At 38.3% G+C, this 26,468-nt stretch overlaps 1 protein-coding gene and 1 long non-coding RNA gene across 8 annotated transcripts; one reads left to right on the top strand and one right to left on the bottom strand.

The window, feature by feature from the left end:
* The first annotated feature begins 6,829 nt into the window (after positions 1-6,829).
* LOC133712580 (uncharacterized) lies at positions 6,830-10,982 on the top strand. 7 transcript variants are annotated; one of them, XM_062138685.1, is made up of 9 exons: positions 6,830-7,099; positions 7,224-7,252; positions 7,323-7,373; positions 8,189-8,254; positions 8,948-9,030; positions 9,492-9,588; positions 9,675-9,757; positions 9,942-10,000; positions 10,835-10,982. In XM_062138685.1, the coding sequence occupies exons 5-9, from the start codon at positions 8,957-8,959 to the stop codon at positions 10,951-10,953; spliced, it is 432 nt and encodes a 143-aa protein (XP_061994669.1). In that variant the 5' UTR covers positions 6,830-7,099; positions 7,224-7,252; positions 7,323-7,373; positions 8,189-8,254; positions 8,948-8,956; the 3' UTR covers positions 10,954-10,982. The 7 variants fall into 7 exon arrangements, with proteins under 7 accessions (XP_061994669.1, XP_061994668.1, XP_061994665.1 ...); XM_062138684.1 differs by having other exon boundaries at positions 8,941-9,030; XM_062138681.1 differs by having other exon boundaries at positions 7,228-7,252; positions 8,189-9,030.
* Positions 10,983-20,539: 9,557 nt separating this feature from the next.
* On the bottom strand, positions 20,540-22,759 carry LOC133707829 (uncharacterized). The gene is made up of 4 exons (XR_009845315.1): positions 22,564-22,759; positions 22,157-22,480; positions 21,380-21,452; positions 20,540-20,630 (listed from the first exon to the last, which is right to left on the bottom strand). It is a non-coding gene; the product is annotated as an uncharacterized LOC133707829 (long non-coding RNA).
* Positions 22,760-26,468: the final 3,709 nt, after the last annotated feature.

Here is a 26,468-nt window from a genome sequence, read left to right as displayed (position 1 = left end):
ACATCTCTGAAAACCCTCCTTAACAAATTGAGCTTCTAAGTGACTAAACCAAGCTCGTGGAGCTTGTTTAAGTCCGTACAAGGCCTTCCTCAACTTGTACACCTTGTGCTCACCACATTGCTGCTCATATCCCCTTGGTTGCTCCACATAAACCTCTTCACTCAACTTTCCATGAAGAAAGGCTGACTTCACATCAAGTTGGTAGATTGTCCCACTTTTCTGTGCTGCAAGAGACTAATCATGCGAACAGTAACCATTCCTGCTACAGGTGCAAACACTTCAATGTAATCCACTCTATGCTGTTGAGAATACCCTTAGCAACTAAATAAGCCTTGTACTTGTCCACTTCCCCATTCTCATTTAGTTTAGTCTCGTATATCCACTTGACCCCTATCTTTTTTGCTCCGACTGGTAGATCAGTTAATTCCCACGATTCATTCTTCTCAATAGCCTTTATCTCTGCATCCATAGCTAGCCTTCACTTTGAACTCTTCACAGCTTTCTCAAAAGACAAAGGATATGCAGAGGCAAACAATGCAACATTCACTTCATTTTCTTCCTCCGAAAGACCCTCCCCACTTACAGTCTCTCATCCAGACCGGAGCCTCTGTAACTCTTTTCTCTCTTGGATTAGGCACATCTTCTACATTAGCAGAACTTTGAGGAGCATTTGGAACTATATTCTCTTCTCTTTCTTTATCACTTCCTTCACTTGTTGCTTCATCAACCTCACTCACATTTCCACTGCTCTTATCATCACTGTAATCTAGAGTTGCCACCAGCTGCTCCTCATAGCTTTTATCCCAATCCCACTACTTCCTCAAAGATGACATCCCTGCTAATTACAATTCTTTTCGTGACTGGATCATATAGTCTATAGGCCTTGGACTCTTCACTAACACCAAACAGAACACAAGCAAAACTTTTATTTTCCAACTTGGTTCTTCTCACATCCAGCACATGTACATGCGACACACATCCAAACACTCTAAAATGTTCCACTAATGGCTTGACTCCACTCCAAGCCTCTTCAGGAGTTTCATTCTTTACAACTAGGGTTGGAGACTGGTTTATTACACACACGGTCCAGTTGACAGCTTCAGGCCAAAAGGTTTTGAGAATCGTTTACTCTGAGAGCATACTCCTCACCATGTTCATGACTATCTTATTTTTTTCTCTCTGCAACTCCATTTTGTTGAGGAGTATAGGCTATAGTCAACTGTCTTTTGATCCCATTCATCTTACAAAACTCGTTAAACTCCTCTAAATTAAACTCTCCCCCTCTATTAGTGCGCAAACATTTGATAAATAGATAATTTTGAATCAGAGTCTTTGATTTTTTTTCATCTCTCATCGTAATAATATCTCTGGGTTTGCATCAATAACTTGGTATATCTACTATACGACCATCAACTAAAATAGACCCAAGCCTTTTGACTGAAATCATCAATAAAGCACAATAAATACCTCTTTTTGCTGTTAGAAGTAGGAGTGATTGGGCCACAAATGTCAGCGTGAACAAGCTGCAATCTTTGGGTTGCTCTCTAGGTACTCTTCTTTGGTATGGGATCTCTGTGTTACTTTCCAATGATGCAATCGGTGCACACAACAGTTGGAGCAGAAAGCTGAGGCAAACCATGTACCATCTTTTTGTATTGTAGTGTTCTCAAACCCTTGTGACTGAGATGTGCATACCTACGATGCCAGAGATGTGAGAGATCATGTGTGGTGGTATGGAAGCATGCATCTTTCATTTGAGCAGACTTGGCTATCAAAACGAACATTTGATTGGTAGTAATTTCGGTTTGAATGATTAATCCCCTCTTTCTGATTGAATTAGGATTGCCAACCCTCTCTCTTGCAGCTGCCCTATGCTTAAGAGATTGTTCTTCAACTCGGGTACATAGAACACTTCTATAACAACATGGTTGAAGCCATTTACTTGCAGTCTCACATTGCCTTTCCCAAGTACTGTCATCCTTGTGTTGTTTCCCAATTTCACCAACTATCTAAACTCTTCGTTGAGCTTACAGAACATGGCTTTATTGCCGCACATATGGTTGCTACATCCTGAGTCCAAAAATCAGGCCTCTACTCTTTTGGCTTCATGCATCTCCACATACGACATTAAAAGCATTTCTTCTTCCTCATCTAGCTCTGCATAGTTAACTTCTTTGTCCCATGTTGGACACTCATACTGAAAATGTCCAAATTTGTGGCATTTATAGCATTCAACCAATGCTTTGTTGAACCCTTGACGCCCTCTGCCTCTACCTCTTCCTCTAAAAGTACCTCTACCACGACCTCTTCCTCCAAATTTGTCCTCATGAGTCACCTTCAAGGCTTGCTCTTCACTAATGCTCTTCTGGAATTTTTGTTCATGCACAATCAATGAGCTTTGTAGTTCATCAATTGAAAACTCATCGATATCCTTTGATTCCTAATTGAACAAACTATATAATTAAATTTGTCAATTAAGGAACGAAGGATTTTGTCCACCACTGTCACATCCGTCATTTGCTCCCCATGCACTGTCATTTTATTTGCTACAGTTATAACCTAGAAAAATAGTCATTGACATTCTCACCAGGCTTCATCTCTAGGGTTTCGAATTCTCTTCGGAGAGCTTGGAGAATAGAGCGCTTCACTCTTGCATTTCCCTCATATTTCTTCTTCATAGACTCCCAAATCTGCTTTGATGTATTTTTCTCAATAATGGTCTCCAATATTGTTCGATCAATCACCTGAAATAAATAGTTCTTCACTTTCAAGTCCTTCAACTTCAACTCTTCAAAGCCTCTTTTGCTGCGTCTCAGTCATAGTAGCTCCAGCTTCTGGTTCCGTGTATCTAGTTTCCACCAGGTTCCAATACTCCATGGAATGCAAAAATCCTCCATCAACATGGACCAATGGTCAGAATGACCATCGAACCGGGGAATTGCAGGCTACACAAAGTTCCTTTCACTTGACATCTTTCTCTCTATTTTAAGTCACTCAAAACTGCGGCTTTGTTTCTTCAGGCCCAGTGGGGGCTTTGATACCAGATTGTTAGGAATTCAGAAACTCAAGAACTCTAACACAAACTGGAGGAATGACCTGCTTATTGAATGAAACTGAATTCAGCTATTTAATAGCCTTACAAAACCTACTGAAATATAAAACTGCAGCCCACGTATTACATGATCTAGTTACGTGGTAAAGTGCTAAAGGAAATATTCAAAGCAACTATCCTACTACCCTAAATGTAGGGATTTATTTAACAGAAACAAGACCCTAACAGAAAACACTAAAAACATGTAAACACTTCTCATCAATACATGTCTCTTTAAATTGTGAAATCCATACCAATTTTGTAATTACAATTATCTCATCAAGATCAAAGTTGCAAACCATGCAGTGAAGGTGTCACCCATCATGGGTTCTAGATATCAAATATTTGATGGTGAATTAAAATCAATATAGATTCTCAATCGACATTGTGGGCCCATTTTTGTACGTTGCGGAGGTGCAATAAGCACATAAACAGCACAACTGAAAATTCAAAGATGAGAGATATTAGGCTGCCTCCCAAAAACAACTTGTAATCAGAAATATTGATGGTTAGTTATGGGCATCAACCGAATGAAAGCTGCCGCATGCAAAATTGCATGTCCCCATGTAGAAACTGACATATTTGTTTTCATTAACGAAATGTGTGCTATTAATAAAAGCTTCTGCCAAATCATTTTGTGTGTGAACATGAGAAACTGAGGGTTCAATATCAATTCTCATAGACATGAAATAGTCATAAAATGTTTGAGATGTAAATTCATCAACATTATCTAGATGAATGGACTTGATAGTCCGAGAATTATGCTCGTAATTTAATATCTGAGCAAGGAGTTTGGCAAATGCTACAATATGGGTGGACATGAGGCAAACATGTAACGATCTTATAGAGGCATCATCCAAGACCATAATCATATATATTGTCCACAATATGGTTGAATAGGCTAGCCACAAATGTCTCCTTCAATTATTTGAAGAAAAGATGGGGATTCAATATGAATCTTTGCATATGATGGTTTAACCATCAATTTTCTTTGTGAGCAAGCTTTGCAAGTGTGACTTGGTAAAATTATATATTTAGTCAGCAATGGATGTCCATTGAAATTAGTAATAATCCTACACATCTATGGTGATCCAAATGATCGTACCAAAGCATAAATATATGCTGATTTTTGAACTATTCGTTCACAACATGGTATGCCTCAATTGGTTTAATGGTTGTGTGATACAACCCAAATGATAGGCAACCAATTTTTCCAATATGCGCTTTTGGCAGTCTATATTGGACAGAATACAAAGATTTTCTATATGATTGTCATTTATGTTCCCAATGTGGTACCCATTCAAATAGATATCCCTAAAACTTAGTAGATTCCTTCTGGAAGGTGAGACATTTAATTGATTGGTGGAAAGATAATTGTTATTGGTCTGGAAAAGTAGCAGAAGTATTAGGGGTAGAAAAAGTTAAGGTAGTTGATAATCATTCTATATGTCGTAGTTCATTTGGAGTAGGTGTTCAGCATTTTCCTTCCCCTTTTAAGTTATATGCTATATTTACCATGCCAGTCATTGAGTTATCATTAACCCATTGTTTTGGCATATTTTCACTGGATATGGTTCTGATAAAAAATAAAAAAAAATCATCAACCCCTATCTTAACAACTTGCAAAGTTACTCTAGCTGACATGTCTTGACTGCATGATTTGGTTCAAGACTTTACTTAATTGATACAAAAAGCATTTTACTGAACTTCTTCTATTTATTTATGTTTAAATTAATGTTTTGATGTCAATGAGAGTTGGTTCAGTTGGCAAGGGCGGACTTGAGGTGTAAACCCACACAAGTTCGATCCCCGCTACCAACAATCTCTCATTTGGTGGGCAATCTAGAAAATGTCCTACATAATTCCATATCAATGGGCTCGATTGGGACAGTGGCCAGTTTCGTAAGTCCTGTTGGGTTGAGGTCGTAGGTTTGCCCTAGCCCTGGTAGTGTAGGGAAGCCTCCCTCTTACCTAAACTTTTTGTAACAAAAAAATAATAATAATAATGTTTTGATGCAATTTGCATCAAATGAGCTGCAGATTTATGGGTTAACATATTATAAGGCTGAGTGAATATGTGTCTTTGATAAGTATCATTGCATTGTTTGCTAATACTTGAAAATTTATGTGTTTTTGAAACAATGATTTCATGCATCCATTCACTCTACCATTCTGTCTGTATACCTATTTCATCACCAATAAAAGCTTCCATTTAGTTACGTTGATGGTCGAGATACTGTGCTTTTATATGTTAATTGGTGTCCTCTATATATATATATGCTCATCTCTTTATAGAATGTTTGTTTTCTGCAAAAGCTATTTGTGACTTATTTTTCACTATTTTTAGAGGGGGTTTTGTGCTGTGAGTGAAGGTCTAAAGAATTAGTAAAAGCCTTAACTTCGTCACTAATTTCCTTTATATTATCATATGAATTTCTTATTATTCTTCGACATTTTTTTCAATCTTGAGTTGTGTGAGGAGAATATAACAGCCTATTATATAAAGTCTTGTATGTTCAGCCTACCCTATCACTGCAAGTTTCTTACTGTATCTTTAGTATTGTGCCCATGAAATGATTACTGTAATACTTATATGATTTGAGCATTTTCATTCGCCTATCGCGTTACAATCAACACGGTGATCAAAGATGGGAAGTATTTACGTCCTGGTTTATCGTACCTCGGGGATTACGAGCTAGCTCTTATGATTCTAGGTCATCGAACCGAAAACTGAAAAAAACCGAGCTGAAAGCCGAACCGAAGAAAAAAAAAACAAGCTGAAAGAAAACCGCACCGAAATAAAAAAACTGAACTGAACTGAAAAAACCGAACTTGCCAAAATCACGGCGTTTTGACTTTAAATCAGAAACCCTAAAGGGGTTCCACGACTTCTCTCATTCTCTAGCCACTCGCCTCTCTTTCTTTTCTCGCCTTCATTCAGTTTCCCTCTCGCCTCTCTCCTCTCGGCCCTTGCCTCTTCGTCAATCTTCTCTTCTCTTCTCTATCAATTTCCTTATCTTCTCTTTCAGTTTCTCTTCATCAAGAAGGACCAGATCGATGGCCAAGGACCAGATCGATTGATGTAATTGTTTTGTGAGCCCCCGAAAATTTTGTTTAATTTTTAGAATGTAATTTTTCGCCAATAAGATTTTTCCGCAAGGTAATTTAAGTGAAGGAATTTATTTTGGAAATTATTTTGGTATCGAGACCACCTATTGGGCCGACAATTTAAGTTTGGGCCAAAGTCCTTTCATTTGGGCCTAGAAGGTACTAAAGTTCATTGCAGCAAAAAGATTGCCGAAGCAAATTTGAAAGGAGAACATTTTAACTTTGTACTTTTTCTTGTTATTTTAATTTGTCGTATAACGTATGAAATTACGTATTCGTAAGGTACGAATGTATTCGAGATCAGATTAAGATTATGAGGCCATTAAAATGATTAAGAAATTAGAGAAAATCCAATTTGGGTCTAGAAAAGTATTTTTTTTAAGTATCGAGGCTTAGGACAAGCCCGGAAAATTTTCCCGAAAGGATTCGGTGAAGTGTTGGAGAAATAAGGATGTTTGAAGATGTAATTTTCGGATTGGACTTGAGGAAATTAAGAGAAAAAGAAAGTTGGAGCAGCCCAAGCCCACTTGGCCCAAAAGGAGGGGCGAATTAGACTTTTCACAATTAAATTTGGGAGAGGTATTTAAAGAACACATCCCTCTCAAACCCTAGCCACTTCCCTCATTTTCCTTCAGCTCTCTCTCTCTCTACCCGAGACTCTCTCTCTCTAGACTCTCGCCGGAAATCGCCGCCGCCGCCTAGCCGCAGCACCGCCGCCGGTCGCCGCCGTCGCCGGAATCCGGATTTCAACCAAAATTTCCAGATTTTCTCCTCTTCCTTCCCTCTTTCCATTTCTCCAACCAAAATCATGAAATTTAGCCATTTAATCCCCCAAAAACCCTAGAACCCGAAGCTAAAATTGGGGCTTTTGTGATTTCTTCTTTCCAAGCTCAAATCAAGGTATTTTCCATCCTAATCTAGCCTATATTCCTTCGATCTATACATCTTTCTTCCTAAATCCGAGTTTTTGATTTGGGTTTGTGATTTTGTTTGCATGAACCCGATTTCTCCTTGAACGATCAAGCTAGGCTATGGGTTTGACAAGGATTTGTGGTAAGGATCTATCCATGCAACCTTGTTTCGCAATTTTTGGTTGTGGTATTGATGATGGACGGATTTGTAGGTGAAGAAGGCCATGGAGGAAGCTTAGGCCGTGAGTTTTGAAGAAGAAAGGGTAAGGAATGGGTTTTGGACAAACCCTAGAATTTTTGGAATTTATTTGGTTGATTTTGATTTTGTTGAGATATTGTTGTTGTTGGGAAAATTGTGAAAATTAGATATTTGAAGAGAGTTTAATTAGTAGGATTTTATTGATCTAATTTTCAAAGGATTGGAAATTGGTGTTGAAGATTTGGTGAATTGTTGTTGTGTATTTTGGCCAAAAGAAAAAGAAAAGGATGAAGAAAAGGAAATGGCTTTATTTTTGAAAGAAAATAAAGAAAATGAAGAAAAGAGTAAAAGTTGAATTAAATGAGTTTTACCTTGGTAAAGTGGTAAAAAGTGCAGAAGGTGAAAGTAAAGGTAAATTCGGTAAAAAGGAGGTAAAAGGTAAAAGTGAAAGTGTGGAGGTGAAAATCACAGTAAAAGTGAAAAGGTGAAAAAGGAAGAGTAAATGGGTAAAAGTAAGAGTAAAACATTATTTATAATTATTTACTTATTTATTTTTGATAAATAAGAAATAATGGTAAATAAGGGAATTCTTGGTCAAAAGTCAGAAGTCAAAGTCAACGGTCAAAAGTCAACTCCGAGAGTTGACTTGGGTTGACCGACCTCGTAAAACGTGAGGATCGACTCGACTTTGGTCGCTCGGATTGACGATAGTTTAGCGGGGCGATAAGGACGTTTTTCCTTTTCAAGAAAGAAGTTAGTTTCCCAAATTGGTAAAGGTTAAATGAAGTAATTAATGGCCTCATTGAAATAAAAAGGAATACTTAAAGTTGATCATGATGTTTACCTGAATAATTACTTACAAACTAAGTAATGGTTTAGGAAACACGATCGTTAAGGAAGCTTAAGCGGAAAGCACCAGAGTGTGGAATACGCCGGCATTTCCAGGTAGGGTGAGCTGTCCCTTCCTTGTTAGAGGCTTTTCGTTATATGTGGAATGCTCTAGTATAATATTATGTTGCCTGCAAGTACGTTTTTGGTTGTTCATTAGTCGATGCCTCGTGATACATGTGTTTTCAGAACTGATAATTGCAAATTGTGAAAAACCGAGGCTAGACTTGCATGTTGAGATACTGTACCCTTGTATATGTGTACTTGTGACCTGAAAGTGAATGGGACCTAGACGCGTAGATTCCTAGGGATCCCACGGTGTCGATAACCGTGAACCTCCGGAGGGGGCTGTGCTCCTATGTTTGTCGAGGAAAGATAAGTATAGACAGTGAACCAGTCATAGGAGACTCAAAGCCAAGAAATGGACACTTTCGCTACTTGTAGTCGGAAGTACTACAGAGTAGTTGGCCGGTTCTCGTACTCAGGACGAACCAGGTCGGTCACTGATTTATTTTACTTTAGCCGGCAGGTAAGTATCTCGGAGCTCCAAGTGTGTGAAGCATACTGCACATGTTTTATGAAAGAAAACAAATGTTTGTGGTTGCCACTTTTCTTAAAGCATTTTTCGATAAACGTGCACAATATTATGTAGTAATATTTTCAAGTATATTATTTTTCAAACCTAGCATGGTTGGGTCGGCCCCTACTGGGCATGCGAGGACGAAAGCTCACCCCTACTATAGTGTGCAGGTTTCGAGCATGTGGTCGGGAAGCGTACAGGGGAGACACATGGCACGGCTTGGCGCATTTCTCTTTAGTTTTATCAAAAGAAGGTTTTGGTCCTTAATCGGATTTTGTAGTAGCTTGTTTATTTACTTTTTATTTATTTCCTACTCGTTTACAAAAATTCTGGGAGACCCGTAACCCTGGGGCGCGTCTCCCATACTTGTGATTACTTAGTGATCTGTTTTATTTTCCAAATTGGGCTCCGATCGCAAGCCCAAAACTCTTAGCCCATTTCGAATTCCGCTTTTGAAAATGTGTTGTTAGGTTGCTAGAATGATTTGTCCAAGAAAGTGTTTTGTAAACCAACAACCTAAACTCAAAAGGCCTTGCGGTTTCGGGTTGATGAGCTATCGAGATGCCATTCGTACATGTCGATTCCTCATTGGCTCGGAGTCGCGGCGCTGTGGGACCCCATCTCGGGTCACCACATGTTTCCATCAATACTCTTCTCTGCTCTCGGTCATAGGGTTTTGTTTGAAATCCGAGTATGGTGCCATGGTGGTTGCAGTTTGAGCACGACCTCCGCCGTAGCTGAAAGAAGGACCATATTGATTTTTGAGATTTTGGGTATGATGATACATGAAGACTCATACTTGATCTTCTGGGTATGGGTATTTCTGATGCCTTTTGCTATTGTAATGTCATTTTTGTTGATTGCTATTTAATTGTGGTTTGGATTTTCTTGTTTTAGGACTTTGACATCACATCGCAAAGAGTAGCAGCATCAAATCCTTTGCTCAAGGATGCCTTTGTTAAGGCTTTTGCTATTTGCAGGTGAGAGTTTAATTTTTGTAAATCAGGTTTCCTTCTTTACTTAGATTCGTCATTGTAAATCAACTGTTATTTAATTGTAAACCATATGTTTCTTAAGTAATTTGATAAAAGATATTTGTAAGATACACTTCTTTGCAACCACTAAGGTCTTCTGTTAAATCTCTTTTGTTTATATGATATGTAGGTTGGCGGTAGCGGAAGCCTCTATAAAGCTTATTGTTCTGGACGTACTGGTAGTTCTAGGTAAAACTCCAATGAATTCTCTATCTTCTTGGCTTGCCCTTTCCTAGTTTTGTCTTTGCTGCTCCCACGTTAGTTTTTTTTTCCTGTAAATGTGTGTATACCAAGCTAGTTTAGTCTTCATCCTCTAGTTGAATACTCATACAACTGAAAACTTGTAATAACACGATATGAATTCTTTTCACGGTTGTCTTCAATTGCATTGGTCCTGGTTTTTGAAGTTGTATTGCTTTTGAAAATGATGCTGAATCCCATATTTCAAGTTATCTACATCGACTTGTTTGCATATTTCAAGTTATCCACCTCATTTTTATATGATGGAAACCACTAGTTATGTTCAAAACGATTCATTTCCTTTTGTTTTACGTTTAGGTGATTATGCCCACCGACTACATAGTGAGTGTTGATTAACATTGTGATTTGGGTTGTTGTTTTTGGAGTTTTGAGTTTGGATCTCTGAATATATTGATTATCGATGTGGTTGTTTGTTGTGTTTAGACCTACATGTTCCAGTATCACTCTTTGCGTGTCAATCGCTTGTCTTGGCTTGGTGTGTTCTACTTTATATTCAGACTTCTGCTTTTATATTTGGTTGTGCATCACATATATTTTTTTTATCAAGAATTAATTGAATCTGCTTTGGGTAAGCTTATGTGTGATTACATATAATTGATCACACATTTTTTTGATTGTTGCTATACTTTTAACTGTCCTTCCAATCCATTATAACCCAACCAAGTGTATCCCTGATTCAAATATCAATGATTTGATGTCATAAGTCTAGACCTTTTCTTCACACTTTTGATCCTTCAAAGGAAAACGATATGATATGTGCAGGTTTGGCTTTCCACCCACTTGATGGGATACTGCAGGCAGTTCCGCATGTTATAGCTCTGTTTCTTGTGCCAATGCATTTTACTACTCACACAACGCTCCTATTTATTGAAGCCATATAGACAACAAATATTCACGATTGCATCCATGCCAAAATATGGCACTATATGTATTTGGGCCTTGCGGCCTAACATGATTACAAGAGATGTTGTAATGGGATGTAGAGTAAGTGGGAATGAGTCTCTTTTTATAGGGGAGGGAGGCTCATTCCTTTACATGTTTTCCAATGTGGGACAAGAAACCTCTATTTTAGTGTAGAAAGCTTATCATGGAGGCATTTTGGCAAGGCCGGGAAGGTGGTTTCCCGGTAAGCTCTTGGCGACTTTCGACTACCATGAGGTAGCTTGAGTGTCGAGGTACGAGATGTATATCGTGGTTGGGTCCCACCATGGCTTGTGGGCCCACTAAGATGGTGTTACTTATGCTTATTGATGTAGCAAATCCTCAATATTAGTGGAGGTATGTACAAGTCCCCGAAGTCCCCAAGTAAGAGGAGCTTCTTGGTTGGGGAGTTATACACATGATGTCATCAAGCATAAGTGATGTCCGAGAGCCGTCTAGCCCCTACAAGTCCCAGAACTCCGTAAGCAAGAAGGGACTCGTTAACCTGCACAACAACGACAAAAGCACGCATATGTAGAAGGCTTGTTGTATTGGGCAACAGATGTGAGTTGCATTGACATGCGTTCGCATATACGAATGTACGAGGTTCATGATACATGTTGATGTATACATGTGAATGGCGCTGAGTATGATCGATTATGACGTATAAACTTGAGAACGCGTATGGTTGTGTGAACATATCACAAATAAGCATATGAATTGCATATGATGCGCGTGGTGCTCGGAAGATAACGAACGAGGTCGATTTGACGAGGTTACGCTCGGTGTAAGTTGCATGAGTTCCATGAAGGCAAGCGTTTGTAATTCGTGAACGATGAATACGCGAACGCTTGTGTTTGTTTGGTTTTCCCTCGTATTAATGGAACGCGAAAAGAATTCGATTTGTAGCAAACGACAAATGGTAGAAGAATTCAATATTCCATTCTTGTGTATTATGCCAAGGAGAAGTGAGTGTGAAGCTTGGGATTGCCTGGAAGGCAAGAGCGTGAAAGCTCGGGGTTGCCTGGAAGGTGTGAGCATGAAAGCTCGAGGGTGCTGGGGAGGCTTGAGCGTGAAGCTCGGGGATGCCATGAGGCATTAACGGGTAGCTCGAAGGTGATGCCCTGAGGCATGAGCGTAACCGTTGCTAATTATGCTGGGTTGTATGTACAAGTCCCCAGTCAAGGAAGGCTTTCTTATGGGGTTGATACCAAAGCGTAGCTTTGTGCCGTATATCGAGTATAATTAATGCAAGTGCGTCGTCCATCTAGAATTTGTTGGAGCGAACGCTTATGCCCTTTCGGGTGGGCCCCTGCTAGGCCCTCCAAGGAGTCCCCCCACTCTTGGCTAAAGACATCCGTATGGTCGGAAAATTGTTTGATGAGGGGAGCTGCGTATAAACAATGGGTGTTAGGTAGCGAATCTAATCTTTGATACCCAAGTGTTGGGGGTTAACTTCCGGATCAATGGCTGCTGTGGGCTGCGTTAACCGGTCCCTTTACTCTTTCCCAGAGGAGAAAAACTTGACTGCAATGCCGCGTAGCTGTCATTGTCATTATGAGGCGTTGCCTTACCGCTTGGCGGTTGGTCGTGACCATAGACCAATTTAGGTCTCTTTCCCGTGGGGAGAGTTTGACAAAATACGGTGCCCGAAGGCTAGACCATATGTTTACATATAGAGTACATGTAAATTTTGCTTAATTGTATGAAGAACATATAAGCATAGCAAGTAATTTTATGCAGATCTTAGGGCCATGTAACATGCACAATAGATAGTGGCAAGTGTCATGGATGTCTAAATAAAATTTTGGAAGTAGCTCCTGATGAAATAGTATGAAGCGTTTGTGAACTTGGCGCTTAACTAAAGCATGTTGGATATGTTTGAGCAAGTTGGGTGTAGTTGAGCGGGTAGGCGCTGTGCGAGCATGCGAGGGGTGGCCCAAGCAAGTCGTGGCCATACTCGATACCCAAGCGAGTCGTAACCCGAGCAAATCGTTATCCGAGCATGTTTAATTAAGTCACAAGTGTCACAAGCTTCTAGACATGACATAGTTTTTAAGTGAGTGTCACATGTTTATTTAATTAGATTGCATTTAAATAGAGCATGGCATGTATATAGCATGTACTTGTAGTAAATGTGTGCATCGGAGCCTATATAGAGAATTATGCACAAGTAATCACTTTACGTATATTGATACACACATTAAACTAGACGGACTAGATTGGGTATGAACCAAAGTTTGTTGCCATTTTGTTGTCAAGATATGCAATTCTAGTGGGATGTAGAGCCATGGGAGTACATGCAAGACTGAGGTAATCTAGGCATAATACTCATATGTGGGCTTTAGGATAAAGTCATTAATTAAAGATGGGTATTGCTATATAGTGCACCAATTCAAAATTTTTGACAAGCCAAATATGCATAGTTGACCTTTATAGGTATTTCACATGTAGGCATGCTCTGTTAATCAAATTGGATCACAACATATATATATATATATATGTACAGTTCATACGTCTCTGCCACATGCATAATTGGTAAAGCATAATTGAGTTGGTACACAAATGTGGCACATATATAAGCATGTGAAAATGTGAGACCAACATATAGAATAGGTGCATGTGTTACTGCCCTTTAAAAAGTGTAAAAGATCGAATTTGTCTTATCCTTGATGGAAGGATACTTGATATGATTGAAATCCGTTTATAGTTGCGTAAACCAGAAGCATGCATGCATAGTTCAAATGTAGAGTGATGGATAATGAGCTATAATTTCGACACACACAGTAACTAATTGCCAGAATAGGACAAAGGAGTGGTACTGATGCTTTGTGCTTAATTTGAAATCTATACGATAAGCAATGAAGCAACCATATGAATGTGTGGCAAATAGCAAGTTAATACAATTAAGTATATAGATCATAGGGTGATCTGTGCGTCAAAGTATGAGGATATGTGCAAGGGTTGGCTTAACAACATATACGAAGATATATGATTGACAATTTCAGAAACTTTAGTCTTATGGTATGTGCAAATAAGTATATAACGTTATTGATAGGTGGCGTCATATTGAAAGTTGAAAATTGAGACTCATGCTTATGTTCACAAGGAAGCACGTGGTGTGCAGCTGTGCATATCAGTAAAGATAGGATAAGCATAGAGTGAAGGAAGACTCAGCTTTTTGACTATTCTGACCACCACAGATCCTCGAAGCGCGAAGCCATGATTGAAGGGAGGTGCCCAAATGAACGCCGGTTGATTAATTGAAGGAGAACATAGCTTGATGGCCAAATCAATTTCTCAGGTACCAAGAGTAAAGTGAGCTCCAGTTGGTGAATTACCCAAGTTTGAGTGGCCGGAGATGATGAGTAGATGACGGTGAAGACCCCGTCGAGTTCAGTTGACCGTGGGGAAACTGTCAGGTTCAGTTGGCGGTGGCGGTGGCGACCCCGACAAGTTCAGTTGACGGTGACGAGTCTCGTGGCGGAGTTGAAGCAGTGAAGTTGGTTGTTGGATGCTTCTGCCTAGCGGAGGTGCAACGCTTGGCGGAGCTTGTTTGGCTGTTTTTGGGTAGAGGTTGTTGTTTAGCGGTGGTGCCTTGGTGAGTGCCGCTTGGCGGTGTAGCTTAGCGGTAGTGCTCGGCGGTGATGCATAGCAGGTTCTGCATAGTAGAAGTTGCCTAGAGGGGGAAGCACCCAGCGGTGTTACCTGGCGGAGGCTGCCCAGCGGTGTTGCCTGGCGGAGGCTGCCCAGCGGTGTTGCCTAGGCGAAGTTGTTGACAGAGATGTGATGATGAGTAGTCTGGCGCTTATCAGAAGTTTCATGGGTGAGGATCATTCTCCTTGACGCTGATCGAAGAAGAAGAAGATAGGAGTTGCCATGGGTGTCCAAATAAAATTTGGATTCGTCTTTCTGCTGGCGCTGGCTAGTGGTGTCGTTGGAGTTGCTTGTTGAAGTTGGCTTGTGTGCGTTACCGCTAGGGGAAGAATGCAAGTAAGAGAGACGCTAGGTCAAATGGCAACAATTTTGACGTTGGCAGATGGGTGTCCAGAGTAAAATGGACGCCCAATTTTTTTTTTTTTTTGTTGATTACCACCAAGGATGGGGTAATGTTGATCATGGTTGGGAAATGTATTTTTTTGTTTTGCCGCCAAATGTGCTACCGCCAAGGATGGGATTTGGCAAGTGGTTTTGGGTTCTTTTTGTGTGTTATAGCTAAGGATGGTTAATGGTAGTGAAGGAAGACTCTGGGAACTAATGATAATCCAAGAAGAAAAGAGGATTGATGATCAAAGATGATCAATAATTCAAAGAACAAAAGAAAAGAAATTTTCTTGAGCTCCGTTAAGATGACTAAACTAATGGTAAATGATGAAGCTTTTTGTATAAGCTTCCCACAGACGGCGCCAATGTTAACGTTAGAACCGAAGGCTCTAGTTAGCTTTAGAGAGAGAGAGAGAGAGAGAGTAAGGGAGAGAAAGAGGGACACACGATTTATAGTGGTTCGGCTCCCGCCTTAGCAGGAAACTACGTCCACTTCAATATTGCATTATATGTATTTGGGCCTTGCGGCCCAACATGATTACAAGAGATGTTGTAATGGGATGTAGGTGGGAAGGAGACTCCTTTTATAGGGGGGGAGGCTCCTTCATTTACATGTTTTCCAATGTGGGACAAGAAACCTCTATTCTAGTGTAGAAAGCTTATCATGGAGGCATTTTGACAAGGCCGGGAAGGTGATTTCCCTGTAAGCTCTTGGTGGCTTCCGACTACCACGGGGTGGCTTGAGTGTCGAGGTACGGGATGTATATCGTGGTCGGGTCCCACCATGGATTGTGGGTCTACTAAGAGGGTGTTACTTATGCTTGTTGATGTAGCAAATCCTCCATATTAGTGGAGGTATGTACAGAATCATTATACGTCTGTATAGGTAAAGCTGGATACTAAAAAAGCATAAGAAATGCTACTTTTTAACTGGTTCATTGCCTCATGGATTTATTCACTGCATAACCTTTTATGTTTAGTACTACTGATCAATTGCTAGAAAAAGGAAAATAGTATTGACATTGTTTCCTGATCAAATTTTGTCTGTGGATCCTTGGTTGAGGCTATCATGGAGAGAATGTTGAGCAAGTGTGCAAGGTTTTTTTTGGAGAATGAGCAAGTGTGCAAACTTATATGCTTTTAAATGTAAAATTTGTTCCTCTAGCTTTCTGACCATTTTTTCATTTTAGGTTGTTAATGCTCAGAATATCGCCAAAATGTGTCGGCTTTCGATAACTTGGACGAGGGTCCAATTTTTCGATATGTTGTGAGTTTACAAAGTCCTGCTATCTGTCAAGAGAAATACAATGGCGTTAAGAGGGGAGACCGCGGTTAGAGGTCTTCGCTACTCCGATGCTAAAGTTAAACAATGTATTTATATTGACAAAGTAACGGTTGATAGCTATTAAATGCGTAATGAATGAAGAGAAAGAAGTTGACCTTTTATATGCTTTAGTCTGATGACTTCTGATCCTTTCTACAGAGATGACTTTGGGTGGCGCGTGTCGGCGCGTTGAGGCATGTTTCGGCTTGGAACTGGTTTGTCGGTGAAAGATGGCTTGTTGTGTTCCCGGAGGTCACATCTTCAAGACCAATCCGACAAAGTGAGATGGTCTGGTATGAGTGCTGATTATGGCCGGCAGATACCATGTATGTACATAGGTGTAAATGCCTTTTTTGTAAATTATAAGGATCATGATCAAAGACATAAATTAATGCAATGCCCAAATGTTACAATTACTTTTGAATCATTTTATTTTGAGAAATGTGGATTGAATATCCTAGCAGCAGTTACAAATAAGTTTATAACTATAAAAACGAAGTAAATAAGAACTGATACATCAATTTAAAAGAAAAAATCGATGTCCCATTAGCCAATGGATATCGAAATATTATGAAAGAACCGATGTCCCCAAAACTAGTGCACATTAGCCAATGGATATCAAATGATAAAATATTGATTGATGTTCTATATAAGATTTGACATCAATACAGATTCAATAAACTATGTCCTAAGAGTTACCAGACATCGATACAGAATGAGAAACGATGTGCCAAAGACTAAAAGACATCGTTTGTGTCTTGAGAAACGATGTTAAAAGGCATAGTTGTGCTGCTGGATCTATACTTCATTAAGCATTAAATGTTAAAATATGAAAGTTTAACAACAGCTAAACTTACCCATTTGTGATCATAATAACAGTTTAATATCGATTCTGAATGCTAATCTGATGTCTATTTTTATAGGGGACATCGGTTAACAACTGATGTTTTTTTTTTTATGATTTTTAACATCACTCACTAAGACATCGGTATAATTTTTTTTTAACATCGGGCAGGAACCAATGTATCTAAACATAATTCTAGTAGTGATTGCCATGCCTTCCGCCACATCATTTCCTTGACCTGTAGCGTTCCAAACTGCACTTCACCATCTTGAACACATCACAGTCCGTAAGTCTCTGTTAGCCAAGTAGTCACCCTCAAGTATAAGGGTCAGGTTATAGTCTAGGGAATTATGAGTAGAGGATATCGTACCCAGATGATTGACAAATCCCACTCTAGCCTAGAAAATGCTAGATGAATGTGCAAATGTACAAGTCACAAACAAATGCTCAGAAGTGAACCAAAGTTCATGGTGAATATATTCAAGATGGTGTAGTAGTTTGATTTTGAGATGATTTCAATTCAAATTAAAACAAGCTAAATGAATACTTGAAATGTAAACTAAGCAAAGCTATTTTGTTGTTCTCTAATGGATGGGAGTTAGGACTTAAGGTTCCACCTTTAACCTCTTTTGCAAACAACGATGTTTCTGTAGTGAATGATGCTATTTTAATTGGCCAATTCATCTCCTTGATTCCTCTCAGGTATGACAAGGGACACACTCCTTTGATGACATCAAGCAACCCCTCATGGATGCAGGGCTTAACTACTTAAGACGTCATTCATTTCAATATAGTTACGTATCTAGTACCATATTGTTTATGCATAAGGTTTGGATATGAAGAAATTATGCGAACCAACCATGCTTATCTCTAATAGATTGTAGTTCACAACCCTAACATGCACATATAATATGATACCATGCTTCAAACATCCAATGTCAGTCAAACCCTAATTGTTTCTCATGTCATGACAAATATTCATATCCAAATTGATTAAGTTTAAGCATAAATATTCACCTCTTGAACTAGCATGTTAAGGTGCTAATGAAAAGGGGATCATTATTCACATCAATGTCATACAAGACTGGCTAGGGTTGAAACCCTAGCCCCAACAAACTAACTATTCACTCATAATCAAATAGATAAGTTTCAACATGTTTATGAACATCAAACTAAAGAGTAGGTTACACAAGTGACTAATGATGATCAAGTTGAGGATGGTGTAGATGAACTTATGGAGGTTTTGTCATGGTAATGACGATTCCTCAAGTGATGGTAGACTCCTCTCGTTCTTCTTCAAAGCTTGATGATGAAATATGAGATGTATAGATAATCAAGTGATGAAATGGTGGAGAGGTGAAGCTTTCTGTATATGAAATAAAATGGGTAGATGGAAAAGATGATGAATTTGATGATGGTGTTAATGGAGGTTATGGATTGATAGTGGTGGTGGTGGAGGTTTTGTGGAGGAGATGTTAGTAGATTGTATAGAGAATAGGGAAAGACAACGATGTAATGGGATGATATGGATGTTGTCTTATTGAATGAGAGAAGATGTCTTCATAAAAGGAGAGATAGATGTATGAAAATGGGGGATCAAAGCAAATGGAGCAGCTATCTTCTTCTAAGAGGCCAAAAGGAAGTGTGCTGGAGTGGTAAGAGCATCTCCGACAATAGAAATTACTTTTTAGTCAAATTTAGCTAAAGTTGTGAAATACAGCCATTGACTTAACAATGTTTCTCTAACTATTTGTAAATGATATACTATATTTTATTGAATCGTAAACTGACTTGTGGACAAAAGAGGAGAGAGAAAAATAACTTTTGCTTTAGCTATGTATGATTCTCTAACAAAATATAGCTACCCATTTTAGCTAAAGTTAAATTGAACTTAGCTATAGCTAGTCTATTGAGTTGAACTTTGCTTCAAAAATAGTTACATATATATATATATATATATATATATATATATATATATATATATATATATATATATAGCTAAATATCAAATTTAGCTATTATGTTGGAGATGCCTAATAGATCTTAAAACTAAAGGCAAAAGGTAAGGAGGGGATGGTGTAGATTAGAGTAGGTAATGATGGATAAAAGATGACGATTATACCATAGCACATGATAAACTTTTTAGTGATGATGTTGGTAGACTTTGGGTAATATGGAGAGTTGAGATGGTGTAGGAGAGAGGGCAAAAAAAGCTGGTGTTTGTTTTGAACCAAAAAATTTAGAATTTAATTAAGATAGAATAATGGTGAATGGATTTAATGGAATAGATGCAACGTTACCCTATCTCCATCAAAATGATGATGGTCAATGTATGTAATGAAATTGGAATATGTCATGCATATTTCTTACATAAAGCCTCAAAATGCTTATTGATGAAGTGAGATCCTCCCAATGACTAAAATATCGAATATCGAGGATATATCGACAGTCCCAAAAACGGAAATTTCGACAGAAATATCGAGGAAATATCGATAAATATTCGAGAAAAATGATGGAAATTTAGATAAAAACCCGGAAATTTTAAATAAGACTTTTGGAAATTTTATTTAATCAATTATTTACTATAGTTCAAAAGAAAATGTTGAATAAACATTGTAATATATTGACTTATAGTAATTTAAGATAAATTAGTATATGCTGAATCGTTTGACATTTCATGAAATTTATCTCAATATTCTCAATATTTTTTTATACTAGATGGAAAAGTAGATATGATTAATTCAAATCAACAAAATAGAGTATAGAAACCAAATACTTAGTAATATTAAATAATAGTATACCTAATTTTGTATTACTGAAATAAGATTATAAGAAATATATCTATTCAGCATGAAGCTACAAAAATTGAATTGTGTGAAGAAAATATTCTTGTTTTTAAAGTAATAAAGATTATTTCAGATTGAGAATTGTTGGTAAAAATTTTTTTATTGTAAATTGGCTATTAATTAAATATTTCTATTAATTTCTATAAATGTATATACTGGCCTATGGCGTCGGGTTTGATTCAAAACAACAAATATGTATATATATTAGTTTAGGTATCGTGTGTGTGTGTCTATATATATATATATAGAATGCATTAAATAACCAAAAGGCATTGCAGCGGCAATGGTTGAGTCGCTTTGATGCTCCATTCGCAACCAAGGTTTGAATCTTGTACATTGCATGCGATGTCACGCCCCGAATTTTGAATAATAAATTCAAATCCGAAACATGAATAATTACAATTACAAAATCCAAATCTCGAAACTTCGAGTTCATTATTACAATTCACTCTCACAAGCAATATTGTAAAGCTCAAATGAGCATAACACACCTCACAACGTACAATTGCTGTAAAACTCTAACAATTGCTCTAACCGCACGATCACCGTCCTGGTTCTCCTGTCCTGTAGGATTACCCGCTACACAATTTGAATAGTGTACCGGGAGTTGCAACAACACAAAACCCGGTAAGCTTTTGACAGCTAGTATGAGTAAACAAGAAAGAACTGTTGATTTATTAAATTACAAGACCACCACAAACCCACGTTACTTTCTCACTCTCATATATATATATATAGACACTTATGAGTTACTCTCAATTTCCCCCATAAGGTCACTCAATATTTGGCAGACAGACTAGAGCTCTAACTGATCGTTTCCACCTACCCGGCGCGAGAGCGTGGTTCACGATTTAATACTATTCAGTTCCACCTACCCGGCGCGAGAGCGTGGTTCGCTGATAGTATGCCATGGTCACCCCGTGACCTATTGATCTCCACAGATCACAACAATTTATTGTTCCTCAACAATAAAACTCAACATCTCTCTCAATATATTGTTTCACAACAATAAACTCAATACCCCTCACAATATATTGTTTCTCAACAATAAACTCAATACCCCTCACAATATATTGTTTCACAACAATAAACTCAATACCCCTCACAATATATTGTTTCTCAACAATAAACTCAATACCCCTCACAATATATTGTTTCTCAACAATAAACTCAACACAACTCCAACAATACATATTATTTCACGTAATAATATATATACAGACATTCACACAGGAATGTCTAATACACCAACAATAGTTCATATGATTGCAAAATAAAGCAATTAAATATATTGGGTTCGTAATATGAACCACGTGAGGTTTACTCACCTCCAATTCCAGCTGCGTCTTCTAAAAGCCACATATCCATCTGAATCGTCCACCAACTCGATTCGTCAATCACCTAATCAGATACTATCTTGACTTAGTAAATTACTCATAAACCACACATATACTGAAATCCAACGGTCGGATTCTAATTATATGATGATCCGACGGTCGAATCTTAATTTAATGATGATCCAACGGTCAGATCCTCACGGATCGCCCTTAGGATCATCCTCCAAAATTATAATGAAGATCAAACGGTCAGATCTTCTCGAATCATCCTTACAAACATCTCCACAAAATTATATGAAAATCTGACGGTCGGATTCTCACGAATCGCCTTCCGAATCACCATTTCTCAATTATACGAAGATCCAACGGTCGGATCTTCGCCCATGACCACACAAAGCCACTGGGACAGTCATAAGATCAACATAACAAAACTACAAGTCCATCGGACGGTCCGATCTTCACAGATCACAAATCGAACGATCGAAATCGATCGAAATCGTAAAATTCATAACTTAATCATACGATATCCAAAAATTACGTATAATATATCGAAATGATCGTATTGAAATATAGAATCTGAAAATGTACAGAAACCATATTTTTGATCTCCGGAGGTGGCCGGAAAGGGCCGCCGGAGTTAGTGGCAGAGCCGCCGCCGACCACCACCAATGGTGTCGGGGCCGGGCTGCTCTTCTTCCTCTCATCATGCTTAACAACTTTCATAACTAGCACGAAGTCTGAAAATGACCGGAAGGGGTCGAAAATTACCTTGAACAGTATGAAGGTGGCCGGAATTTTCCAGAAACCGGCGAGAAACTGCAGAAAACGGCGAGCTCCAATTCGACGTAAAAACGTCAATTTAAGGCTTCGATTCCTTCTGAAGAGTTGTTAAGAAACTCAAGAAGAACTCACTGGTTCAAGAATCACAGAAAAATATGGTCTGTAGCTCGAGATATACCGATCGAAAGCTTCGGTGGTCGGAAAAATTCCAGAATTTTGCAGAATCCGGCAAGGCTCGATTTCGACGTCAAAGCTTCAATTTCAGGCCTCGATGCCTTCTAGAGAGTTGTTAATAACATCAAGGGGAACCCACTGGAAAAAGAATCAATCAAAACGATGCACTACAGCTCGAGATATACCGATCGAAAGATTTTCGTTTCGGATTGAAAACTTACCGAGCTCCGACGAACGTGAAACCGGTCACTCTAGGTGCAATCCTCCTAGTATGATGATCAGCAGGTTGAGGGGAGTTCATGGAGCCAAGGATCGGAAGTTTTGGTGGCCGGAGCTAGGAGAAAACCGGCGTTGACCAAAATCGAGCTTAAATCGGACCGGGCTTGCCGCCGCCGCTACAGGCCGCGCCGCCGTGAAAGGCTGCCAAAGACAGGTGCGCAAGGACCATACGAAGCCAATGGAAGAAGTTTGGTGAGGATCGGTGGCCGGAGGAGGAAGAAATCGTCGATCAAAGTTTTGGAGGCGATTTCCGGCGGGGAACTAAAATCGCAGCAGATTTTCCAATTTTGGAAAAAATCTGTTTTTATTTTTGGAAATTTCCAAAAATGGAAGCTTTATACTAAATTGGAAACTTTTTCAAAAAATCATAACTAAGTCATACGAACTCCGATTTTTGCGTTCCGCATATGCACGCGATCGTATCGACGAGCTCTACAACTTTCATGAAGAAAGTTTTCCCAAATTTTGAACGTATAAAAAGTCAACTTTCGCGAGCCCCTAAATAACGTTCGTTTTTTCGAAAATTAATCGTTCGAAACTAATTCCACAACTTCTCCGAGCCTCGTACTCGCTCCCACTATCGTGAAATCATTTCCAAAACGTCATCGGCAATTAACTTGAATTTTTCGGGTATTACATGCGAGTTGCATTTTTATGTAGAATTTCAAATCTCAGTGGGCGTGTGGGCCCTAGGTTGTCTGAAATTTCGCTCGTGTGGGCTCCATGCTGTCTGAAATTTCACGATATTGCTGTTAATATCGATGATTTCGGGAAATATCGCAATATATCGCGATATTTCGATAATATCGTCGAAATCTAATTGGTTGGTTACCAAAATATCGGAACCCTAAAAAAACGAAAATTTCGCCGATATTTCGGCGATTTTTTTGAAATTTTAGTCCTTGGATCCTCCATCACTGATAGATCCTTCCTCGGCCCACTTTCAATTGATCAATTGCCTTACTCGGCAAAACATAAAGCACAAAAAAGTAAATAACAAGAAAATAAATTGCAGGTATGTAATGAACGATAATGTAAATTGCATAAAAGATAGACAGATACTTGTAAACAAAAATGATAGAATAAATCACGTAAAAAGTTGATAATTGTGTTGAAAGTTATTGAGATAAAAGTTGTAGTCACATTGAGCGTTTGGTCAGGGACCTCTAACAAAGATGTCTATGACCCCTTTATAGTGAATGATAATACTACTTATAAAAATAAAGACACAATCTCGGTCTTGATTGTGGAGATTGATTACAAATAAAATTCAAGTTGCTTATATTCATTAAGAAAAATAAAAGCTCTTAATGCCCGGAAAATTCTACAAAATGTTAACGTATGACATGCATACAATTGCCTTAAAAGTGGTAATTTGAGTCCTCAAAATAGTAATATTAGTCCTCAAAGTGGTAACATGAGTCCTTAAAGTGATAAATTTTCTTAGTTACCACATGAGTCCTCAAAATAGTAATATTAGTCCTCAAAGTGGTAACATGAGTCCTTAAAGTGGTAAATTTTCTTAGTTTACCATATGAGTCCTCAAAATAGTAATATTAGTCCTCAAAGTGGTAACATGAGTCCTTAAAGTGGTAAAAATAGTTGATGTATGAGAAATGTTAACATACTATAGCTTTACCCCTTAATGCCCATTCCAGTTGATTTCTCCAAATTTGGTAACGACTCTCTCAACGGATTATCTTCTGCCACAAAGTTGACAGCTAGCTTTTATAGATCTTCAATATGTCGTGGCGCGTCCATTGAACTGCGGTCATTCAACCATGGTCATTCATTATTCCGCAGCCATTCAACCGTGATAATTTATTATGCCTTGCGGCCTAACCCCCTATCTACCACATGGACCTTGCCAAATTTAGGTTCAAACAGAACGACAAACTAAACATTTCTCAATCTTAATAACCGATGCATGATAAAAAAATACGTGCAATATACCTGATGGCCTGGTTCTGCAGCACCAATAACTGACCTTACTAGTCATAGAGCGCCAAACTGATCACACAAGGTACACACATATAACTGAGTCGTCGTTGCAATCAAAAACACTGGCCAACTAGTGTAGGTTATTCTTCCGAGGTTTAGGTGTGACTAATCCCCAAGGAAGTCATTAACCACCTTTCCGCTCTTACTCACCGCCTTCAACAAAACTCATACGCATGTTAATTTTAAAACATTTTATAAACTTTAAATAACTGATACTTTCTTATGCATCAAACATTTGAATATACATGGGAAAAAATCACTAATCGAGAGAATCCCGAATCCCTTACCTGGATTCTGAAATCTTATCTTTTTATGTCGTCTGAGTATTTCCAACATATCTAGTAAAACACATTAATCCTTAAGATAGATTTTTCATAATTTTGTTCATGCCATCATAAGAAATAACTTTTTTGACAACGTCCATCATATTGAACAACTTAATAGTTGTCACGCCCCGATTTTCGAATAAAGAAATTCGAATTCGAAACTCGATAACCTAACAAACCTAAAAGAACACTCATAAATTTTTTCATTTAAACTAAACAACAAAACAAACCAAGCTTACAAGGTCAATATCGACTTCTTCTTTAGGGTCATATATTACCTTACAAAAGAGTTTACAAAATTAAACTGAATAACAATTCAATGAGAAAACACAGCCACCACACTCACTACACAGTGGAAGACTAGAACCAAATGTACTTCTATATCCAAGCTATGACAGCAACAAAGCCTCAGCTTCAATGACAGTTACTCGTTACTCTGACCTGCATAATAACCCTTACACCATGGAATAGTCTACTAGGTTGAATAACAAACCCGGTAAGCTTTTGTATGCTCGTGTGAGTAAACTAAAATAACCACAAAACACCTTTCCGACTCAAGGACAACAAATCAACTCAATGATTATTTCAAAATCAGGTCCTTTTCTTTTTAAGGAAAACATATGTCACTACTGTAACAAACCAAATCATTTTAAATCTCAACAACAAATACAAGAAATCACTTTTCTTTCCTCTCAATAGGAAACATTTATCACATAAGGACATCATAAAGCTTTTCTCAATTCACTATGAGTCTCAACCACAACTGCACTCACAAATTGACTAAATAAAACCAGTAATCCCTGCATAGAAAATTAGTTCATGAGATCATCAAAAACACATAATCCAAAACCATAGTAATCCATGCATATAGTTTAGTTAATGAGATTACATTAAAATCAAATAATAGAATTGAAAAAGAAAAATAAGTAAGGAAATCAAACAACTCACGCTAAAGCCAAGAAATCACCCTTTCAACTCAAGTAAAAACTCCCACCTTTTAAATACAACACCCGTGTCCCTCATGGATAATAAAAGAAACACCTAAAACTCTCTTTTACAAACATGTACTCATGAGAACGATAACACAAAGTTATCCTCCAAGCAGTACATTAGCAGACAGACTAGAGCTCTAACTGATCGTAACCACTCACCCAACTAAAGGCGTGGTTCTCGATTTCCTTGCTTCGATCATCAATGTGACAATAGGTCCTCAGACCAAAAAATTTAAAAAGTCTCACATGACTCAAAATGTTACACTCAACTCAATCACCACTGTAACGTCCCATATCTCAATTTACCCGTTTACTAGTCATTTGGACGGTAAACGACCTTTACTTTCACTTTTACTGTCGTTTCAGTACTTTTAGTGGCCCTAAAAAGTTGACTTTTCGTTTGGGTCACAATTTGAGGAAACTTTATTCATGAAAGTTGTAGAGGACGTTAAACCGAGCGCGTGCATATGTGGTACGTAAAAATCGGAGCTCGTATACGAAAGTTATAAGTGAAAAACGGAAGTTACT

This window comes from Rosa rugosa, chromosome 5 (genome assembly GCF_958449725.1).
Source record: "Rosa rugosa chromosome 5, drRosRugo1.1, whole genome shotgun sequence".
Taxonomy (NCBI): Eukaryota; Viridiplantae; Streptophyta; class Magnoliopsida; order Rosales; family Rosaceae; genus Rosa; species Rosa rugosa.
The sequence above is the reverse complement of the archived record's forward strand: the minus strand, read 5'-3'. Positions and strand labels throughout refer to the sequence as shown.

Excerpts from the sequence above, each read along its gene's own strand:
- LOC133712580 (XM_062138681.1), top strand. The coding sequence starts at position 8,768 with ATGTTTTATGAAAGAAAACAAATGTTTGTGGTTGCCACTTTTCTTAAA. Across the intron at positions 9,589-9,674 it reads ACTCATACTTGATCTTCTGG|GACTTTGACATCACATCGCA; the intron begins GTATGGGTATTT and ends TTCTTGTTTTAG. Across the intron at positions 9,758-9,941 it reads AAGGCTTTTGCTATTTGCAG|GTTGGCGGTAGCGGAAGCCT; the intron begins GTGAGAGTTTAA and ends TATGATATGTAG.